Source organism: Chiloscyllium punctatum, chromosome 9, assembly GCF_047496795.1.
Source record: "Chiloscyllium punctatum isolate Juve2018m chromosome 9, sChiPun1.3, whole genome shotgun sequence".
Lineage (NCBI taxonomy): Eukaryota > Metazoa > Chordata > Chondrichthyes > Orectolobiformes > Hemiscylliidae > Chiloscyllium > Chiloscyllium punctatum.
This window is the reverse complement of record NC_092747.1, coordinates 77,872,255-77,895,690: the sequence shown is the minus strand read 5'-3', so window position 1 is coordinate 77,895,690 and position 23,436 is coordinate 77,872,255. Positions and strand designations below refer to the sequence as shown.

Here is a 23,436-nt window from a genome sequence, read left to right as displayed (position 1 = left end):
TGTTAATTCTTTGTGAAAGGTATTAGTCCTCTATAAGATTTGTTGTATCCTCCATCTTTCCTAATGACACTATTTATGCAAAAATGAATTTTTTATGTGCAGGAATAGAGAAGTTTCAACAACATAGAATATCATCAACTTGCCTCTGTAGACTCAAGTACATAAATAAATTTAATGCCAGTGCATTCAAATTCCTTTATGTATGATTTCACACAGTCAATAACCTACTGCATTAAACAATGACCGAAAATGTAAAGCTGGGGGGCACTAGGGTTCAAACAACCTGTCTAACATTTATGACTTTCTATGTGATTTCACTGACAATCTTGCAAACTTAAATTATTTTGCACACAAAATGCAGCTCCAGTTTACAGCAAAGCCCATCATTTGTTCGGTTTTTTTTGGCTAACAGAACATTCATCCAGAGACTTGGAATTCCTTCATCAAACCAATTTCTACCTCTTTTAGATTTAAGATATATCACCTACCTCCATGATGAAGCTTTTCATCAACAGCACTAATGCCTCATTGATTTGATGTTAAATTATGTGATAATGTTTCTCTAAAGAACCCTGGGATATTCTGTCTGCCTTTTAAGATAAGAGAAGTGTAACCCCTTGATATTATAGTTTAACACACAGCTCCCCTCCCTCTTACTATCTAAACAGTGGTATTCTCTGCAGTCAATGAACCATCCAGTGAAGAGAAATTCAAAACTGTATGATTGGTGCAAGACCTGTGCTTACGGTGCATCTCACACATGGCCAATTACAACCCATAAGTAAACCTTCTGAGCTTCAACAATATTAAAAATTGGAAGTACTAAATTGAAACAAATGCAGCACGTTGCAATATTATAGCAGCTAAAATCTGAACTGCTGTTCATTCTGTTGCATTCACATATTGCAGAGCTGCAGTTTGATGAAGGAAATTCCGCAGCAGTCAAATTACCCTTCATTACTTTGTCTATCTTTATCCAGCCTAAGAAAGGAAAAAGTAAGAGAATGACAGTAGAATGAGGGAGGTCCAAATTGAAAGGAGAACAGGATAAACTCAATATTTGACCGATAATTTGACTGATAATTTTGATCCAGCCAATAATTTGCAACACGGCTTGGATAGCCTGAAATATTTCTTTTGAGTTCATATCAACAAGCTACCATTGACAGATTAATACCCACAAGCTCTCAGTTTTTTTCATTAGAATCCATTGCTTGGATATTATAGCCAAACATCTAAATAATCAAGTGCATCATGTATGTTGGTTAGGAAATTCCAGAGAAGCTGTAAATACTACCAATTCACAATCTGAAAAATGAGAAACTGTATTATTTATTAATTATGACTTCTGCATAGAGTTTTTCAAAAATCTCAGTCAGCTGATAGATCCATAAAAACAAGCCATACTTTTGAGCCCTTTCCACTGAAATGTCTTAGTGTTTAGTTTGAAACCAGATTTCACTATATGACATACGTTTGAGTAGATTTGCATTGCAAACTTCTTAGTTTTATCAAGTTCATTTTCTCACATAAGATTTTAAATGAAGCTCTGATGGAACACTTTTAAAAGACATCTGTAGGCCTCAATTGACAGCTGATAGTTACTGAGGAATAATTTGCCTTCCTTTGACTGAAAATTTCCAAGCATTGCTGACTTATACACCAGAATAGTTATGGTTGTTCATTTTTTACACCGAAAATACAGCGCAAAAAAAAGCACAAATCAGCCCAACCATGCCAACAAGTTTGATCTTCATTGCAGTACTTAAAACTGTATCATCACTCCTCACAATTAGGCAATGAACAACAAGCCATTGTCTATTCAGGATTCTGGCATTAACAGGCTTTGCATCATACATTGATGAGACCTTACAGCAAACATAGAACATAGATCATTAAAGCACAACAACAGGCTCGTCAGCCCATGATGATGCCATTCTAAATTATCCACAATGGCCTGCATATATTCCATAAACTTCTATTCCCTGCCTGTTCATGTATCTACATGCCTCTTAAACATTGCTATCATCTCTGCCACTATCATCTCCCTGGCAGCACGTTCCAAGTACCCACCATCCTTTGCACAAGAAAACCTCCTGATGATGGTTGATAAATCTAGAACTTTCATTTGGGAATCTTTTAAAGGCCAGTTCATTACAGTTCAGGACCAGCATGTTCCTGTGAAAATGAAGGATTTGGATGGTGAGATGCAGGAACCTTAGATAACAAGAATAATTGAGAGCTTTGTCAAATAGAAAAAGAGGAGGGATGTGTAAGGTTCAAGAGACTGAAGACAAAGCCCACAAAGAATACAATGATATCAGGAAAAAGCTGAAAAAGGAATTTAATTTTCGACCAGAAAGGCCATCAACAGGCACGTAGACATAGAGCTGGTAGATAAACATTGCAGGAACAACCAAAAGTGACACTCACCTCAACAGACCGGACCCAAATAAAACCAAGCTGAACAGAACAACAGCTCTTCATGTAAGTACCAGATGACATTACCCAGTATGGTAATGAAACACCTGCACGACAACCCAGCAGCTCAGTGAGCCAACCCACCCACAACCCAAACTACAGATCTTCATGAAAAGCTTAAAGGCATCAGTGTTTATTGCGGAGAAGGGCATAGAAGATTTAGAATGTGAGAAAATACATAGTGATATCTTGAAAAATGTCCATATTATAGAGGAGGTGGTGCTGGATGTCTTGAAATGCATAGAAGTGGATAAATCCCTGGGACATGATCAGATGTACTCAAGAACTCTGTGGGAAGCGTGGGAGGTGATTGCTGAGCCCTTTGCTGAGATAATTGTATCTTTGATGGTCACAGGTGAGGTGCCAGAAGACTGGAGGTTGGCCAACGTGATGTCACTATTTAAGAAAGGTGGTAAGGAAAAGCCAGGGAACTGGTGATCCTGACTTGCGAGGCAAGTTGTTGGGGGGAATCCTGAAGGACAGGATTTACATGTATTTGGAAAGGCAAGGACTGATTAGGATAGTCAGCATGGCTCTGTGCATGGGAAATCACGTCTCACAAACCTGATTCAGTTTTTTGAAGAAGTAACAAAGAGGATTGATGAGGGCAGAGCGGTGGACATGATTTATATGGACTTCAGTAAGGCATTCGACAAGTTTTCTCAGGGAAGATTGGTTAGCAAGGTTAGATCTCATGGAATACAGGGAGAACTAGCCATTTGGTTACAGAACTGGCTTGAAGGTAGAAGTGGTGTTGGTTTTTCAGACTGAAGGCCTCTGACCAGTGGTGTGCCATAGGATCAGTGACGGGCCCACTGCTTTTCGTCATTTATATAAATGATTTGGATGTGAACACAGGAGATATAGTTAATAAGTTTGCAGATGACACCAAAGTTGGATGCGTAGTGGACAGCAAAGAAGGTTACCTGAGAGTAAAATGGGATCTTGATCAGATTGGCCCATGCGCTGAGTGACAGATGGAGTTTAATTTAGATAAATGCAAAGTGCTGCTTTTTGGAAAATCAAATCAGAGCAGGACTTATACACTTAATGGTAAGGTCCTACAGAGTGCTGCTGAACAAAGAGACTTTGGAGCGCAGGTTCATAGTTCCTTGAAAGTAGAGTAATAGGTAGATAGGATAAGCCATATGCTTTCCTTTATTGGTCAGAGCATCGAGTATAGGAGTTGGGAAGTCATGGTGGCTGTACAGGACATTGGTTAGGCCATGTTTGAAATATTGCATGTAATTTTTGTCTCCTTCCTATCGGAAGGATGTTGTGAAACTTGAAAGGGTTCAGAAACGATTTACAAGGATTTTGCCAGTTTTAGGGGATTTGAGCTATAGGGAGAAGTTGAATAGGCTGGGGCTGATTTCCATGGAGTGGCAGAGGCAGACGGGTGAGGTTTTATAGAAGTTTATAAAATCATGAGGGGCATGGATAGAATTAATACACGGGGCTGCCTCAAAGCGCCAGGGATCCAGGCTCGATTCCTGCCTCCAGCGACTGTCTGTGTGGAGCTTGCACATTCTCCCCGTGTGCTTTCTCCAGGTGCTCCGGTTTCCTCCCACAATCCAAAGATGTGCCGGTTAGGTCAATTGGCCATGCTAAATTGCCCAGTGTTATGTGCATTAGTCAGGGGTAAATATAGGGTAGGGGTCTAGGTGGTTATTATTTGCAGGGTCAGTGTGGACTTGTTGGGCCAAAGGTTTCCCGTTTCCATACTGTAGGAGATCTAACATAAAAAACAAGGTCTTTTCCCTGGGTGGGGGAGTCCAGAACTAGAGGGCACAGATTTACAGTGAGAAGGGAAAGGTATAAAAAGGACCTAAGGGACAACTATTTCACACAGAGGATCATGAGTGTATGGAATGAGCTGCCAAAGGAAGCAGTACCACACTTAAAAGACATCTGGATGGGTATATGAATATGAAGGGTTTAGAGCGATATGGGCCAAGGGCTGGCAAATGGGACTAGATTAATTAGGATATCTGGTCGGCGTGAACCAGTTGGACCAAAGAGTCTGCTCCCATGGTGTACATCCCTATTACTCTATGAGTCTATGAATTAGAAGGTTTAAAATGAGCCATGAAATGTCTTTGGCTAGCAGGATTAAGGAAAAACTCAAGATGTTTTATACATATACAAGGAGCACGAGGGTAGCTACGGAAAGGGTAGGTCTACTCAAGGATAAAGGAGGAAATTTACATGTGGAGCTGGAGAAAATGGGTGAGGTCCTTAATGAAAACCTTGCATCAGAATTCACCAAGAATGGTAAGATTAGGGAAGGGTAGATATTCTAGGGATTTATTTCAGATTGGAGGCTTGTGACCATTGGCGTGCCACCAGGATCATTACTGGGTCCACTGTTGTTTGTCATTTGTATAAATAATTTGGATGAAATACAGGAGGCCTGTTTAGAAAGTTTGCAGATGGCACCAAAACCATCGGTATAGCAGACAGTGAAGATGTTATCTAACAGTACAACAGAATCTTGATCAACTGGGCCAGTGATTTGATTTGATTTGATTTATTGTCACATGTACGTAAGTCCAGCAGAAAATTTTGTTTTGCGTGTACTACAGGCAGATCTTAACATACAAAGATCACAGGCTAATTGAACAGAACGAGGAATACAAAGTTAAGGCTGCAGGAAAGGTGCACAAAAAGCAAGATCAACATTAACTTTGAAATTTGAGAGATCTATTCAGAAGTTTAACAAGAGCAGAGAAGCTGTTCTTGAACCTGTTTGTACGTGTGTTTAAGCTTTTGTATCTTCTGCCTAATGAAAGAGGTTGGAAGAGATTATAACTGGGGTGGAGGGGTGTTTAATGATGTTAGTTGCCTTTTCGAAGCATTGAGAAGTAGGTGGGAGTGAATGGATAGAAGATTGGTTTGCATGATGGTCTGGACTGTGTTCATAACTTTCTGTAGCTTTTTTATGATCCTGGGGAGACCATTTGCCATACTAAGCTATGATGCATTCAGATAGAATGCTTTCTGTGGTGCATCTATAAACGTTGGTGAAAGTCCTTATGGACATGCTGAATTTCCTTAGCCTCCTGGGAAGAAGAGGTATTGTTGTGCCTTCTTGACCTTCACATCCGTGAGTGGCCCAGGACAGATTGTTAGTGATCATCACATCTTGGAATTTAACACCCTCGAGGATCTGCAGGGGTGTGCCCTCCTTCTTGCCCCTGCAGTCAATGATCAGCTCTTTTATTTTGCTGACGATGAGTGAGAGATTGTTATCTTTACACTACGTCACAAAGCACTCTCCTTCCTGTATTCTAGCTCATCATTGTTTGATATCCAGTCTACAACGGTGTCACCAGTGAAGCTGTTGATGGAGTTTGGATGAAATTTGGCCACACAATCATGAGTGAACAGTAGTACTTTAGGGGGTTGAGTACACATTCCTGCAGGCTACCGGTATTGATGACTTTCATGGAGAAGGTGCTATTACCTATTCTTCGTGATCATGGTGTCGAAGGGAGAATTGTAGTCGATAAGCAGAAGCCTGATTTTGGTATCCTTATTATCCAGATGTTTCAGGGATTTGTGTCGGGCAAAGGAGGTGGCATCTGTCATAGACCTCTTGTGAACTGCAAGGGATCAATGCAGGGTGGAAGGCGAGAATTGACTAACCTCTTGAAACATTTCATAATTATGGAGGTCAGAGCCACTCTGGAGGGCAGTTGTCACTGAGGCAAATTCCATATGCTTTCTTTGGTACTGGAATGATGGTGGTCTTCTTGAAGCAGGTGGGGATATTGCATGCAATGCTGGTCTCCTTCCTATTGGAAAGATGTTGCGAAACTTGAAAGGGTTCAGAAAAGATTTACAAGGATGTTGCCAGGGTTGGAGGATTTGAGCTATAAGGAGAGGCTGAACAGGCTGGGGTTGTTTTCCCTGGAGCATCGGAGGCTGAGGGGTGACCTTATAGAGGTTTAAAAAATTATGAGGGGCATGGATAGGATAAATAGACAAAGTCTTTTCCCTGGGGTAGGGGAGTCCAGAATTGAGGGCATAGGTTTAGGGTGAGAAGGGAAAGACATAAAAGAGACCTAAGGGGCAACTTTTTCATGCAGAGGGTTGTACATGTATGGAATGAGCTGCCAGAGGAAGTGGTGGAGGTTGGTACAATTGCAACATTTAAAAGGCATTTGGATGGGTATATGAATAGGAAGGGTTTGGAGGGATATGGGCCTGGTGCTGGCAGGTGGGACTAGATTGACTTGGGATATCTGGTCGGCATGGACAAGGTTGAACCGAAGGGTCTGTTTCCATGCTATACATCACTATGACTCTGTGACTCTATGACGTTCTTTTCTGCTTACAAATAGAAGTTTTTAAAATATAGAAGGGCTTTGATTAAATGAGGTATTTCCCTGCAAAAAAAAAGTAGTTAAGGCAGAAACCATTTACTGTTTAGGAAATGAATCAGTATTTGAATCAGAAGATGATATATAGTCACACAGAGAGAAGATAATGTTGCCTGGTCTAGCAACAAGCTACACAGCAATAATTGAATAAATGGCCTCCTCCTTCCATGCTTTGAACCAAACCTTCCTTTCCATATCAGGATCAATTAAGTTTTAATGTTTACTGATCCAATATTTTCCATAGTGTTTGGGTCATCCCTAGAGGAAAGTGAGTGAAATTTGAATACTTAATATTTCAGAAGGAAATATATATATTACGTACATACAGTGATTTGACAGTACAGAACATGAATATTGTTGAAACAAAGACACTTTTAGTTGGAGCTTTTTATTGTGTACATATGAGGACAATTCACAAGAATATCAATTGAAGGAGAAAACTATGAGAACAAAAGATTTTACAGTGGACCGTTTCTTGTAAAATGACATGCATATGTCAGAACTCCGATGATACAAGCACTGTGGGCATACCTACCCCACCCCACCCCTCCCTTCTCCTCCCCCCTAGTTGAATGCAGCAATTCAGTCTACATCGATGAACAGAACAAAATGCAAGTTACATTTTTAATTTCTGAGGAATGTTTGTTGAACAGCAAAGGCTTTTGTGGTAATCAGGACAACAGCTTGATCTGGAAACCAAATACATAGAGTTGCATTGAAATACATATTCATGAGATTCCTGAAGAAGGGCTCATGCCCGAAACGTCAATTCTCCTGCTCCTTGGATGCTGCCTGACCTGCTGTGCTTTTCCAGCAACACATTTTCAGCTCATACATATCGATGAGTCAAGATAATGACAGAACAGTTTGTTAACAGCAGTAGTTGCTTTTGTAGTTTCATGTAATCTAAATTATAACTGAGTACAGTTCAGAAGTACTTCATTAGCTGTGAAGTACTTTGAGATGTCAAAGTTGTGAAAGCACAATATGATTTGCATTTGTTTCTTTCTTCTAACACTAAGCAACTATATACAACTTCATTGTAAACCTGCAGAATCTACTATGCTGATCAGCAGAAAGTAATCTGCTGATCAGAGTGGTGCTGGAAAAGCACAGCAGGTCAGGCAGCATCCAAGGAGCAGGAAAATCGACGTTTCGGGCAAAAGCCCTTCATCAGGAATGGAGGCAGGGAGCCTCCAGAGTGGAGAGATAAATGGGGGGAGGTGGGGGTGGGGAGAAGGTGGCAAACAGGTGAATGGGGGTAGGGATGGAGGAAATAGGTCAGAGGGGAGGGTGGAGGGGATAGGTGGGAAGGGAGATTGGCAGGTAGGACAGGTCATGAGGACAGTGCTGAGCTGGAAAGTTGAAACTGGGGTAAGGTGGGGGAAGGGGAAATGAGGAAACTGGTGAAGTCCACATTGATGCCCTGGGGTTGAAGTGTTCCAAGGCGGAAGATAAGGCATTCTTCCTCCAGGCGTCGGGTGGTGAAGGAACAGCGGCGGACAAGGCCCAGGACTTACATGTCCTCGGCAGAGTGGGAGGGAGAGTTGAAATGTTGGGCCACGGGGCAGTGGGGTTGATTGGTGCTGGTGTCTCAGAGATGTTCTCTGATGTTGGTGCGGGTGTCCTGGAGATGATTCCAGCATCTGCAGTCCTCACTTTTGCCTAGAAATTAATTTGCTGTCATGCTCCCAAGTTGCCCTAGCACTTGACGTTCACAAATCTATTAAGTTTAGTCTGCTTTTGTTACAGACTGTGTGAGACCTACATGCTGGATTTGGCAACACTAACATGGCACAAAGCCAGTATAAAGGCTGGCACAATTTGTCTAATAATGCATCAGTCTTTCCCCCACTATTGAGCTCAGCAATGCTTCACAATCGGTTCTTCCCAAATCATCAGCAATATATTCCTTCTCTTCCTGTCAGCAAACCATTGAGAAAGGGAAACACCAAAATGGAGATGAAAAATAGAAAGGCACAACAAAACCAAGTTTATGTCGGTTGAATATTTAGACTATCCTTTACTATCATGCTATAGTAAAGGAACTATTAGACAGAAACTATTCCTGGAAAATCATAGACTGAATTAGAAAAAAAGAAATAAAGCTTAAAATAAACAAGAGCAACTTTCAAAGAAAGCATGACAACTATAAGACAGCATAGTCTTTTCAGTGCACAGCACCTAGCAAGAATACAAAAGGAAATTTGACAGCAGTTGAGAGTTCCTTTCAAAAGAATCTATAGCTTTTGCAAGGAAATATTCAATTCAAATGTATTGGTTGATGCATAGAAATTAATATAGTGGCCCTGGGGAGTGTTGCTGAACACAGACCTTGGAATGCAGGTTCATAGTTCTTTGAAAATGGAGTCACAAGTAGATAGGATAGTGAAGAAAATGTCTGGTATGTTTGCCTTTATTGACCAGTGGACCAAATATAGGAGTTAGGAGGTCATGTTGTGGCTGCGTGGGACATTGGTTAAGCCACTTTTGGAATACTACATGCAATTCAGGGCTCCCTGCTATAGGAAGGATGTTGTGAAGCTTGAAAGGGTTCACAAAAGGTTGACAAAGATGTTGCCAAGGTTGGAGGGTTTGAGTTATAGGAGAGACTAAATAGACTGGGCCTATTTTCCCTGGAGCATTGGAACCTGACAGGTGACCTTACAGAACTTCATAAAATCATGAGGGGCATGGATAGGATAAATAGGCAAGGTCTTTCTCCCTGGGCTGGGACAAGTCCAAAACTGGAAGGCATCGGTTTAAGGTGAGAGGGGAAAGATTTAAGAGAGACCTAAGGGACAGCTTTTCATGCAAAGGATGGTGCATGTATGGAATGATCTGCCAGAGGAAGTGATGGAGGCTGATACAATTACAACATTTAAAAAGACATCCAGATGGGTATATGAATAATGCACCTTTTATTTATTAGTGTTCCCACACTAACATAACTACAGCTCGGTGTGATGAACTGACCTGGTCATGGCAAAAAGTTAACTACAGAACACAGATCCACTGTATTCTGGAGCAACTTGAAGTATTTTGCACTAAAACAATGTTGTTGTCACAAAATCCAAGGGAGGTTAACAACATTCTGAAAGTGCATGCTGCAAGCTTAACAAAAATGCCAAATTACTTCAGAAGCAAAATGTATTTTAATTATTCCAAATATCCTGTAACTGCTGTGATTGGGAACCAAACTTTAATCTCTCTGAATTAGGTTTCTTCCACTATATAGCAATAGCATCTATTATTAAAACTGCATCACTTATTAATTTTCCTTGCCTTGACCAATAGGCAATTTAAAGTCAAAGACAATGTGTGCCTGAATGGAATAGACCTACTCAATGCATCAGGGAAATTAAAACTGAGCTTCCTAATGCTCCTTTGAATTGTCATTCATATTGAAATCTGTGTATAACTGAACATGAAGGAAATCACAAATTTCAAACTACTGATTTCATGACCGACAGGTTGCATTGCATTGTTCTTGTTTAAAAAAAGTTATGATAACAGTGATCCACTAATGATGTAGATTCATATACAAACACAGATCACCTTGTGTGCTCATCACTTCATAAATTTACACCCATTCTTTTGGTGGTCAGTCAAATCGTGGCCCAACAGTTGCACAAGCAAAATCTCTGGCCACAAAATCAAATACATCATCTGGTTCTTTCAGAAGAATAAAGACTTCCATCTTAAAAATGGTATTCAGGTACCACATCCAACACTGAAGGCTAACAAAAATTGTAACATTCTGAGAAGGCCTGTAAGAATTTCAAAATTTCTTTTTATTGTCCTATCCCATTGAGAATAACAAGGCAAATCTTTTTTCTTATCCGAGGGCTCTAACTGAAATGGGATGCAACACATCAGAAAATATTACCTCATTTAACAACATATTTTTAAGATCACCAACAGCCCAAGATAAAACCAGCCAGTTAATAATTAATCAACCAATCCAGTCAGTATTTAAAGACAGAGAGGAAGAAATATTTGCTGTATAAGAAAATTCTGAAGAATTCATGAAGCTCCACCCAGTCTGATTTGACATCATGTGTTCTTGGGTGAAGAAAAAAGCAGTCTTGCTCAAAGTTTTGATGAAGTGAAATGTGTCAGCGTAAAATCGTACTTTAATATGTTTAACAACCCAATACAACTTGCATCAACAGCTATCAAGCAATAAACTATATCTTGTTAAGACAACGACCCTCCCTCATAAAGACTCACTGATCACTCCTCCACCATTATTAACCAAATTGGGCCTATGAATCAAAGCAGAAAGGAGGATCAGTGGCTGGGGTGTTCGATTACACCGGAGCATGTCCACACTGTAGGGAATCTAACCTGCAAATGTTATTTTGATTTAATAAGTTTCTATTTCCTTACAAAGGTTTCTGTTAACTGTTAATTTGCATTTTTGTGCTTTCAGCATTGTTTTACCCAAGTTAGTTTGTTTAAGAAGAGCTCAAAGGAACCTGATTTTACATTTATCTTAAAGTAGAATGGTCAATTCTGGATGTAGGTTTGCTCACTGAGCTGGAAGGTTCGTTTTCAGATGTTTCGTCACATGCTAGGCAACATCTTCAGTGAGCCTCCGATTGAAGACTTCATTCGGACTCTCACTGAAGATGTTACCTAGTATGGTAATGAAACGTCTGAAAATGAACCTCTCAAAACTCGCTAGAAAGGAGAATGCCTCAAAAAACTGATGGGCACAGTAGGGACTGGGGTACATCATTGTCATCATACTGTTATTTTGATTTGACTTTATTAAGTTTCTTCTACAGTTTTATAAATTTCCATTGATCAGTATTTATTGTTTTCATTATAGTGTCCCACAAGGGGCTGTTGAATCATGAAAGTTCTTTTAGATTACTTATAGTGTGGAAACAGGCCCTTTGGCCCATACCGACCCTCTGAAGAGCAACCCACCCAGACCCATCCCTACATTTACCCCTTCACCTAATACTGTGGGCAATTTAGCATGGCCAATTCACCTAACCTGCACATTTTTGGACTGTGGGAGGAAACCGGAGCACCCGGAGGAAAGACACGGGGAGAATGTGCAAACTCCACACAGCCTGAGGTGAGAATTGAACCCGGGTCTCTGGCGCTGAGAGGCAGCAGTGCTAACCACTGTGCCAACGTGACGCCCAATTTTGGATTGAAGGCTTCCTTGTCAGCCTGCTGCAGGGCCAAAACAAACTGGCCATCATCAGGACCAGTATTGGGCCATGGAGGGGGTTATAGTACCTGACTATCTGCCCCTTTCATGGTTACATTTGTGTTCAGTTGTCCATCAAGCTGGAGCAATTCAGCGTCCACCAGCACCTATAGACACCAGTGAGCACTATGGAATGTGATAACTTGAGTTGATTTTCATAAATTTCCATCCCGGTTCAGGAAGCTTCTGTCGACCATTGTTTTTGACCAGGAGCTTTCTAACTCGACTGTGTTTTTTTAAAGAGTAAAATGGAGGACTGAGGGTTCACGTGGTACAGGGATAGTGTCCCTATTTCTGAGTCAGGAGGCCTGGGTTTCAGTGCCACCTGCTTCAGAAGTCATACAGACATAGAGTCATAGAGTCCTACAGCAGGGAAATAGGCCCAAACTGGTCCTTGCTGACCAAAATGTCCATCCACACTCCATGTATTTGTCCAATTGCCTTTTAAATGTTGTTCATGTATCCTCAACCACGGTGGCACAGCAGTTAGCACTGCTGCCTCACAGCACCAGGGACCTGGGTTCAATTCCCGCCTCAGGCAACTGTCTGTGTGGAGTTTGCACATTCTCCCCGTGTCTGCGTGGGTTTCCTCCGGGTGCTCCGGTTTCCTCCCACAGTCACAAAGATGTGCAGGTCAGGTGAATTGGCCATGTTAAATTGCCCGTAGTGTTAGGTGAAGGGGGGAATGGGTCTAGGTGGGTTGCTCTTCGGAGGGTCGGTGTTGTTGGGCTGAAGGGCCTATTTCCACACTGTAAGAAATCTAATCAACTACCGCTGGCAGGTTATTCCATGTGTGTACCACCCTCTGTGCAAAAAAGTTGCCCCTCTAGTTCTCTTTTATTCTTTCCCCTCTAGTCTTAAATGATGCCCTCTGGTCCTCGATTCACCAACTATAGGAAAAAGACTGGTTCACCCTATCCATGCTTGTCATGATCTTATACACCCCTGCAAGGTACCCCCCTTCAGTCTCATACACTCTAAAGAAAAAGGTCCTAGCTTGTCCAACCTCTCCCTTTAACCCAGACCATTGAGTCTTGGCAATATCCTTATAAATTTCTTCTACGCACTTTCCAATATAATAACATCCTTCCTATAACAAGGTGACCAAAATGGAACACAATACTCCAAATACCAATGTCTTGCATAACTGCAACACTACTTCCCAACTTCTATACTCAATGCCCTGGCTGATGAAGACCAGTATGCCAAAAGCCTTCTTCATGCCCTGTCTAAATGTGACTCCACTTTCAGAGAACTGTCATCCTGAACTCCAAGATCCCCCTGTTCCACTGCACTCCTTAAGGCTCTAACATTCACCATAAAACTCCTACCTTGATTTTACTTTTCAAAATGCAAGAACGCATATCTTTCTGTGTTAAATCTGTTTGCCATATCTGAGCCCACTTCCCAGCTGATCAAGGTCCTGCTGCAATTTCTGATAACCTTCCTCACTGTCCATGAAACCGCCTGTTTCAGTGGCATCAGCAAACTTGATAATCATGCCTTGTACATTCTCATCCAAATCATTGATATAGATAACAAACAGTAATGGGCCCAGCACCAACCATTGAGGCACTCCACTAGTCACAGGTCTCCAGTCCGACAAGCATTATTACTCTTTGTTTCCTACCATCAAGTCAACTTTGTATCCACTTTGCCAGCTCCCCCTGAATTCATGTGATCTAAGCTTCCAGAGCAGCCTACCATGTGGAATCTTATCAAAGGCCTTACTGAAATCCACACAGATTTCACAGATTGCCCTGCCCTCAGCAACCTTCATGATCAATTCATCAAAGAACTCTAACAAATTTGTGAGGCATGATGTCCCACTCACAAAGCCATGCTGACTATTCCTATTCAAACCCTGTCTTTTCAAATATCAGCATCTTCTCACATAACTTACCAACCACAGATGTTAGGTTTAGTAGTCTCGAGCTCCCAGGTTCTTCTTTGCAGCCCTTCTTGAATAATGGCACAATATTCACTATCCTCCAATCTTCCAGGACCTAACCTGTAGCTAACAATGATGCAAAAATATCATCCAGGACCCCTGCAATTTCTTCTCTAGCCTCTTGCAGTGTTCTTGGATATAGCTGGCCAGGACCCGGAGATTTATCCACCTTCATACATTCTAATACATCTAGGACCTCCTCTATTGTGATATGAACTGTCCACAAGACATCATCACTAACTTCCCGAAGTTCCCAAGTCTTCATGTCGTTCCTCACGGTAAACACAGGATATCATAATATCTATGTAATTAGCAATTACAGTAGCGCCTCGACTTACGAACTTAATCCGTTCTGGGACCCGATTCGCGAACTGAATCAATTTTTCCCATTGTTCGGAATGCTTGGACGTAGCAATGAATGCTGTTCGCAGCGCACGCGCCAAAGATGAACTGAATGAGATCACGCGGGGCCGGAGAGCTTTTGCGTTCAACAAGCACGTAGCAAAGCAGAACAATGAAACCACTTGGTTGCACATGGGCTTTTTGCATTCGTACCTTGAATTTCGTACGTACGTTGAAGTAAAATTTTATGTACAATCCTGCTCGTAAACCGATTTGTTCATGAACGGGGTCATTTGTATGTCGAGGCGCTACTGTACTTGCCAAGGAAGATCTGAGTCTAAATGCTTCAGTTTGAAAGACAATGAATTGAATATTTAAAACAAAGAACAATACAGCTCAGGAACAGACCCTTCAGCTCTTCAAGGGTGCGCTAACATATTTAAAGGTTGTCTGCCACAATCTTGCTTTTTATGAAACAATACACCTCTTTTGCTCACACAAAGTGCTTGGTGGCTTCTTTAGCTGCCTCCAATAGCACTGCATTATTACTACCTATATTTCAAAAGAACCAACCAACACATAAATCACAAGTTCAAATCCTCGCCATGGCAATTAAGGGGCATAATGATGCTGAACCAGAATTGAGCAGCTGAGGCCAATATAGACACAAATCCAAATCCTACCATACCCTACCGCTGGGTCAGAAGGTCCAGGTTCAAGTCCCTCCTCCCACAAAGGTGTTCAAACAGGTTGATTTAAAAGCTTTAGAAAGTGGTAGCACTCCACTGCAAATATTAGCCAGTATGGTGGTTTCTGAAACACAGAAGATGACATACTTTGAGATTAAACCTACTAATTCACTTGACATTCATTTACTACATTACAACAGTGACTATTCTATTGTCTCTAAGATATGTTGAGACATTAGTGCTCATAAAAAGGCACTGTATAATTACAACTCTTTTTTTCTAGCCATGGATTGCAAATTCTCAAGTTATTCTCTGATCAATTTTTATATGTCATAAAAAGACTGTGATGGTACTTCCTTTCTGACACTTAGTCACCTCAAGTGCTATGCTTATCAGCTAACTTTGCCAGTCATTAAGAGAGCCTAGCCCTTCATTCCTGATGAAAGGCTTTTGCCTGAAACGTCGATTTTCCTGCTCCTCGGATGCTGCCTGACCTGCTGTGCTTTTCCAGCACCACTCTAACCTTGACTCTGATCTCCAGCATCTGCAGTCCTCACTTTTGCCTATTGAGAGACCCTAGGCTGACCAATCAAAACCTGTGTCATTGTTACACTAAGATATTGGATAGGAGTTGATATTCTTTTACTGCAGAGTTGCATTACCTTTGGTTATTTCTATCAGACACTGCCTCTTACAATTAGAAATGAAGTGTGCATTTTTCTGCAAGTGCCCTAAAATCAAAAGTGATAAATCATTGCCCAAATTCCAGAGACAAGTTTTCACAAGACTGTCATTAATATTGTGACATGTCCATATCCTGGTGAGGAGGTAATCATTCTGCCTATCCTTCCAAACATTCTATCAGCTGAGTTACCTTTTTAATAAGTCCCACTCACTTAATTTGTTAGGCCTTCCTGAAAATAAATGCCAAAGAGACAATTAACACGTGGAATTTCTCCCAGAAAGAAGAACTCACAGTGCAAATACTTCTGTTCAACTGTATCTCATCTACACATATAACAGATGCTTCCTCATCATGTCTGGAATTGCATATTGCTCAGCAGCATCCCTGGGGAAGTAATGGCTCCAGCCAGAAATGCATGCACCAAAAGTAGAAGTTTGTAGGGTTGTGAGGGAGAATGGCAGCCAGGGGAGAGGATATCTTTCAGCTAGCTCTCCCCTCTCAATGTCGGGTGCCTTGATGAAGTACCGAATGTCTGACAACATTGGTATCCTCGCACTTACTCCACTCCACCTGCAGAAATTTGCAAATAACACATGACTCAGTTTTCCTTTCAGACTTCCCATGTGGCAAGCATTCAGACATCACTGGGTGAAGCAGCATGGTCAAGCTCTTCAAATATGTATTAATTACCCATGTAAAGATTTCCATTAGAAAAGTGGGAAGTCCAATGCAAACCTTTCTTCCTCTGAAATCGGGTCATAGGCAGCGGGTGGCAGGTTTGAGGGGCAGGATCAAACCAGCCACCCTCCTGCTCAATCAAAAGCTCACACATGACCAAAGTTGCCTCTGGAGAGAATGTCAAATGTTGATTTTAGAATTGGTAGAACAATCCCCTTTAAAAGCAGGACTTTATCTATTCCTTTTTGAAAATGTGCCATATCTTTTGGTTCCAAACCACTGCTGTTTCACAATTCTAACATCCATGTGACTAGTGATCCTATATCCATGCAGAATGTTTTACTTCAATTCCACAGCTTTTGAATCCTGTGCTTCAGAACTTTTGAACACATCTACCCTAACCATTGCAAGATAGTTTTCAGCACTTTGTAATTCAGAACAGATTCAGGCTAAATAAAACTACATAAATCAACTAGTTATAAAGGGTTTTACGTATTGATTATTAAGTAGTTTCCACCTCTGGTGGAGTCTGTGTGGAGTTTGCACATTCTCCCTGTGTCTGCATGGGTTTCCTCAGAGTGCTCTGATTTCTTCCCACAGTCCAAAGATGTGCGAGGTAGTTGCATTGGCCGTGCTACATTAGAACATAGAACATAGAACATAGAACAATACAGCACAGAACAGGCCCTTCGGCCCACGATGTTGTGCCGAACTTCTATCCTAGATTAAGCACCCATCCATGTACCTATCCAAATGCCGCTTAAAGGTCGCCAATGAATCTGACTCTACCACTCCCACGGGCAGCGCATTCCATGCCCCCACCACTCTCTGGGTGAAGAACCCACCCACATTGCCCATAGTATCCAGGGATGCATAGGTTAGGTGCATCATTCAGGGGAAATGTGGAAAAATGTAATACGGTAGGGGGAATGGGTCTGGATGGAATATTCTTCAGAGAGTCTGTGTGGACTTGTTGGGCCTACTGGCCTGTTTCCACACTGTAGGGATTCTAATGATTCTATGATTCAGTTGATTGGAAACAGAAGGTATTACTATGGCAGCATTGGTACGCTGAAATTAAATTTTCAAATTGTTGTTTGAAAACAGAAATATATAACTCACAGCTTTTAGATAAATGCAAAACAACAAAATATATTCATCACCAAGAATTGCAGAGAATCTTAGCGAAACAGATTTTTCTGCAGTTCTATTGGAACAGTGTTTGTGAGTTAAATTCAGTGTGAATTGAAATCCCCAAATAATAATAATTAGCAAATGTTCTTACATCTTACTGGTGCTTTTTTGCAACATAGTAATAGCTGTAATCATGCAAATACCATTTAGTGATGGATGAGCTTCATTATGCAAGTAATTTGAGGAGTGATCAACAACGATAACAAAACTAGAAAAAAAACTTCCATGACATTTGTTTCTTTGAGTATTAATGAAAAATGACATTTTTGTTAAAGCTTTTTGTCTAGCACTCATTAATTGCAATTTGTAAGAAATACCAAACGAAGGGGAAAATAACATTGATATTACTGAAAGAAGAATGCTCATTTCTTTGCAAGTGGACTTGGTAAAGCTTTCTTTGGTAAAGCTATGGATAATGTAACTAATGTAATTGATGACTGGCAATTAACAGCTTAGCTTTCTTTAAATTTTAAACCCAGCAGATTGTCACAGATTGGTCAAAGCATTGTCCTGAGAAATGAACCAGAGATTTACAGTCACATATTGGTGGGCGGCACGGTGGCACAGTGGGTGGCATGATGGCACAGTGGTTAGCACTGCTGCCTCACAGCTCCAGACTGTCTGTGTGGAGTTTGCATATTCTCCCCATGTCTGCGTGGGTTTCCTCTGGGTGCTCCGATTCACAGTCCAAAAATGTGCAGGTTAGGTGAATTGCCCGCAGCGTTAAGTGTAGGGGAATGGGTTTGGGTGGGTTGCACTTTGGCGGGTCAGTGTGGACTTGTTGGGCCGAAGGGCCTGTTTCCACATTATTAGATTATTTACAATCTAATCTTTGGTTGAGTTGAAACAGAGGCTCTGCAGAACAGAGCATTGTGCATTAAGATACCTACCTTCCACTGTGAGCCCAACTGACAACTTTAAACGGATTCTCAGAATAATTCTGATTTATCCATAGAATCACATCCAACATTTGTGACTTGAGTTTCGCAGGTTTGATATGATCAGTATCATGCTTGTTGTGAACAGCCAAAGGAATATGCTGTTTGATATGATCTGCCGGTCTTGATATGTATCTCCCTTCTACTGGTATCAAATTTTGATCCTATTGGAATCTTTCAAGAATCAAGGGATTTTTGGTAGATTATAAACAATGCAATAATATCTCTACAACACATTTCTTTACGGTCCTATGGTAAATGACTTTATTTCCATGGGACTTGACAACCTTTTGTCAATTAGTTTATCTGGAACTTGTGTTTGATAGCTTTAAGTTCTTTCCACACTTTTGCCTTTTGATTTTCTTGGGATCAGTTGCTAATCTGATTGCTCCATTTTCCTATTTATAACACCTCTTTTCTTCTACACAAGTCATCCCTTAGTAGGTTCAAAATGTAACTAACAGTGCCTTAAAAATAATTCAAAGGACTCCACCATATCCAAGATCCCCACTGCCTTTTCATTTCTGCCTGAATTAAATTCTTGGGAAAGCCCAGGCATCCTGCCACCCAGCCAATTAAGGCCCTTAAGTGATCATTTAGTCATAAAGGGTTTTGTATATTGTTTACTGAGCAGTTGATTGGAAATAGAAGGTATTTCTATTCTATGACTCTAAAGTTACAAGGCCCTATTTCTACGTAAGCTGCAATTGTTTCAGCTCCAAATCAGGATGAAATGAATGTCAGCCCATCTAATTGATAAAGCAGCATGAGCTGGTGCATTACTGGGCAAGAGTGTGTACTTTCAATTTGCACTGATTTGTGCACAGTCAAGTGATTGGACAAGACAGGACCTGACATAGTGCAGGTGAGTACCTGCTGAAGGCCATTCCCTTGTTCTTGGATGTGATCCCTCTGGTCCCTCTTCCCATGTCCCCAAAAGACCAGAAACTCCCTCTTCCAAAAACACTGTCATGTATTGGTCCTTGGAATGGTGGTTGCCATCCTGGCATTAACTACAACCTTGCACCATCAAGCAAAGCTGCTACTGGCCAGCAGCTCTCACTGGGATTTCCATTTCCAGGTACTTGAGATTTGAGAGTGGCCTGTCACTGCCCTCCATGCTGTCTGACTACTGGAAAAGATGGTGAGCCTTGCTGTGAAAGTCAATTTGAGTTTCTCACCACCTTTCCAGCAAGCGAATGAGACAACTCCACAAGAGCCTGACCCATGTTCTGTAAGATCACATTCTATATATCACTAATTATGCTATCAATGCTCTATCCTATGAATTCTGAATACAATCAGATAAAGACTCTTTGATTCTACTTTGCTTAACCATTTTGCCCTTTTTTGACCTTATTTTCTGATGTATTCTTATGTTGTATACTCAATCCCTACCTGTCAAATTCTAATTATCATTAACCACATCACTACCTTGCATTATTGCCCAGTCCTTTCTCTTTAACTTTCCAAATTTTCCTCATATGAACCATTTCCCCTATAACTTAATTTAAAAGCCTAAGTACTACTCCACAGTACACTGCTCTCACTTAGTTGAAGGTCAATCCCAAAAGTGCACATTTCCCTTTCCCAATTCTCCATGAATCAAAACAACATCTCCATCAAATTTTGAGCCATGCATTCAACTCTCTAGTTACCCTATGCTAATTTGCTTGCGGCTCACACAGTGATTCTGAGACTATTACCTTTATTATTCTGCTTTTAAAATGTGTCCTCATCTCCACACACTCCTTCAGCAAAACCCCTTTCTCATTGGTTCCCAAGTTGTCCATAACGAGATTCTACCCCTCCCACTCTAATTTCCTCTCCAGCTCTGAGGCCTGGAGGAAGAACGCCTCTTCTTCTGCCTCAGAACACTTCAACCCCAGGACATCAATATGAACTTCACCAGTTTCCTCATTTCCCCTCCCCCCACCTTACCCCAGTTCCAACCTTCACCGTCCCCGTGACCTGTCCTACCTGCCTATCATCCTTTCCACCTATCCACTCCACCCTCCTCTCTGACCTATCACCTTCATCCCCAACCCCATTCACCCATTGTACTCTATGCTACTTTCTCCCCACCCCACCCCCTCTCATTTATCTCTCCACCCTGCAGGCTTTCTGCCTCTATTCCTGATGAAGGGCTTTTGCCCGAAACGCGATTTTTCTGCTCCTCAGATGCTGCCTGACCTGCTGTGCTTTTCCAGCACAACTCTAATTCAGACTTGGGTTTCTAGCATCTGCAGTCCTCGTTTTTACCTGCCTGAGGTGTGCTTAGCCCTACTGCGAGGCAGGCAACACAGCCTTTAGGACTCATGTTTTCTGTTGTAGAGAACCGTATCTACTCCCTTACCTATACAACATCTTCTATCACTATATGTTTTTTTCTTTTTCCCCACTCCGTATGACAGTATTATGGTCAATTTGTTTTGTGTTGTCTGCAGTCATTGACACAAGTTGCAAATACCTCAAATCTGCTGAACAAATGCAATGACGTAAGTTCCTCCACAGTTATCTCATTCAGAGTCATACCCTCCTGGAATAAAACGTCTTGGTGCTGTCTGACTCTAAATTCCCCCTTCATTGTGTTTTGTTTATCAAATTAGATTTGAAGTTTAGAAATATCACTCAACTGTTACTAAAAATTATACAAAGTAGTTTAATTAGTTAATCTATAAGTTAATATTTCATCTCCCAAGCAGTGATTTAAAGAGGGATAACATCTTAAAATATTACATACTTACCAGCTCACCCAACTAAAGCTTTGAATATTCACTAGTTTCTGGAGGCTGAAAACATGTAAAGCAATACTTCCTCCCCCTAATGCATTGAATCCCCAACTGAGCAAATTCCCAAGTTAGCATTTTTACCTCATCAAACTCTACACTACCACATTCCTCCAGTCCCACAAGGTGAAACTTGGAGTTCAAGGTGAATCTGTTTGCATAACATTTGGCAGTGGCATTCCAGCAGCACTGGCTCAGAGATGGTATCAGTGATTTAGTCTGCAGTAACCCTAACTGGCATTACATAGGATTAATCCAAAATGTTTCAACCAGCAGCTGTTGCTCCAACACCAGTGTCACACCAGCGCACATGATTAGACTAGATCACTTACAATGTGGAAACAGGCCCTTCGGCCCAACAAGTCCACACTGACCCACCGAAGCGCAACCCACCCAGACCCATTCCCCTACATTTACCCCTCACCTAACACTACGAGCAATTTAACATGGCCAATTCACCTAACCTGCACATTTTTGGACTGTGGGAGGAAACGGGAGCACCCAGAGGAAACCCACACAGACACAGGGAGAATGTGCAAACTCCACACAGACAGTTGCCTGAGGCGGGAATTGAACCAAGGTCTCTGGCGCTGTGCCACCATGCCGCCCACATGTTCTATTACTTAACTTTCTATTACTTGCTGCTCTTCAACTTACAGGTTCTCGTCCCATTCTTGGGGCCAATAGGCAGAGAAGCACCTCCACAGCAAGTTTATTGGCATCAAGTGTGGGAGAGAAATGACCTGAGAGTGGAGGCAGTGAGCCCAGGAAGGCGAATGGTGGCATTTCAGTCCAAGTATCACAGATGCTTGCATTTCAGAATTTCAATTTCCTAAAAGGGAGGTCAGAAAAAAAAATACTCTACCTTAAAAATTTTAGATTACAAAATTAAGAGAAAAATATCTCCTGAAGACATCAATGATCCCATTTTAGGAACTATTCCAAAATTCAACCAGATAAGTGTGCTGTAAATGTCGTGTGAAATAATACGCAGCTCACCATATCTGTATCCTCAATAGTGGGAAAGTGATATAATGTTAGTGCCATATTATAACATTTTAAAGAAACAGATCAATTTGTTCACTAATTTTTAATATTTAAAAATTAATATTTTAATAATATTTAAAATCAGCTCACCTAATGCAAGGATGCATTAGGTGAGCTGATTTGTGATGGCACAATAAGTATTCTGATCTTCAATGTTACAAGTGGGCAATGACACTCAGCAACTCACTATTCCACTTAACGGCTAAAATCAAGAAGTTCAAAAACAGAAATGCTGAGAGATCATCACCCCAACACGGTGACACTCTATCCTGATTCAATGATACATCACCATTTCTTCATCTTGACTGGACCATAATTCTGGAATTCCCTGCTAGCAGTTGATACTGAGGCTAATAGATTGGAAGTGAGGGTGGAATGTCATCATTTAGACTTGGTCAGTTGGCACAAAACAGTCATGACAGGATCTTCCAAATCTATACTGCTTTTCACATTAGATTTAAAATGTCATGCCACCACAACTAGAATTTCAGGTTTAATTCAATACATTATTTGTAGACAGTTTTGGCCAAATCCACATCCTTACATTCAATATTAGCTGAGATCAAAGTGATAAGAGGAGCGAGGTTATAGATTCCTGCCTCAAGGCACCTTATCACAGCTACAGTGGTTACAAAATGTCCATCTGTACCAGCTGAAAGTATTGATGCCACAGATGAGCAGGTTTGGAGTGGCATAGAGTTGTTACAGCATGGAAAGAAGCCTTTGGCGAATTGTGTCTGTGCCAGTCTTCAAACATCCACGTATTCTGATCCTATTTTCCAGCACTTGCTCCATAATCTCATATGCTGTGGTATAGTTAGTACATATTTAAATAATCTTTAAATATCTTGAGGCTTCCTGTCTCTTTTCAGTTCATTACAGACAGTGAATTCAAGATACCCACAAAGCCTCTGGATAAAAATGGGTTTTCTCCTAAACCTCCTGCACCTTACCTTAAAGCTCTGCCCTTGGTTACTTACCCTTCTAAAACAAGAATGTTTTTCCAGATTTACCTTGTCTATAGCCC

General features: G+C 41.2%; 1 protein-coding gene across 4 annotated transcripts in view; it reads right to left on the bottom strand.

Annotated features, from left to right (window-relative positions):
- Positions 1-23,436, bottom strand: part of maml2 (mastermind like transcriptional coactivator 2) — a 440,629-nt gene that overhangs the window by 390,953 nt on the left and 26,240 nt on the right. The window contains exon 2 of one of the 4 annotated variants that reach the window (XM_072577865.1): positions 15,073-15,202. The exons of 2 other annotated variants lie outside the window; for them this stretch is intronic. In XM_072577865.1, the coding sequence (XP_072433966.1) occupies positions 15,073-15,075 (3 nt within the window). In that variant the 5' untranslated portion in view covers positions 15,076-15,202. The remainder of the gene's footprint in view (positions 1-15,072; positions 15,203-23,436) is intronic. One more of the 4 variants, XM_072577866.1, reaches the window with a different exon arrangement.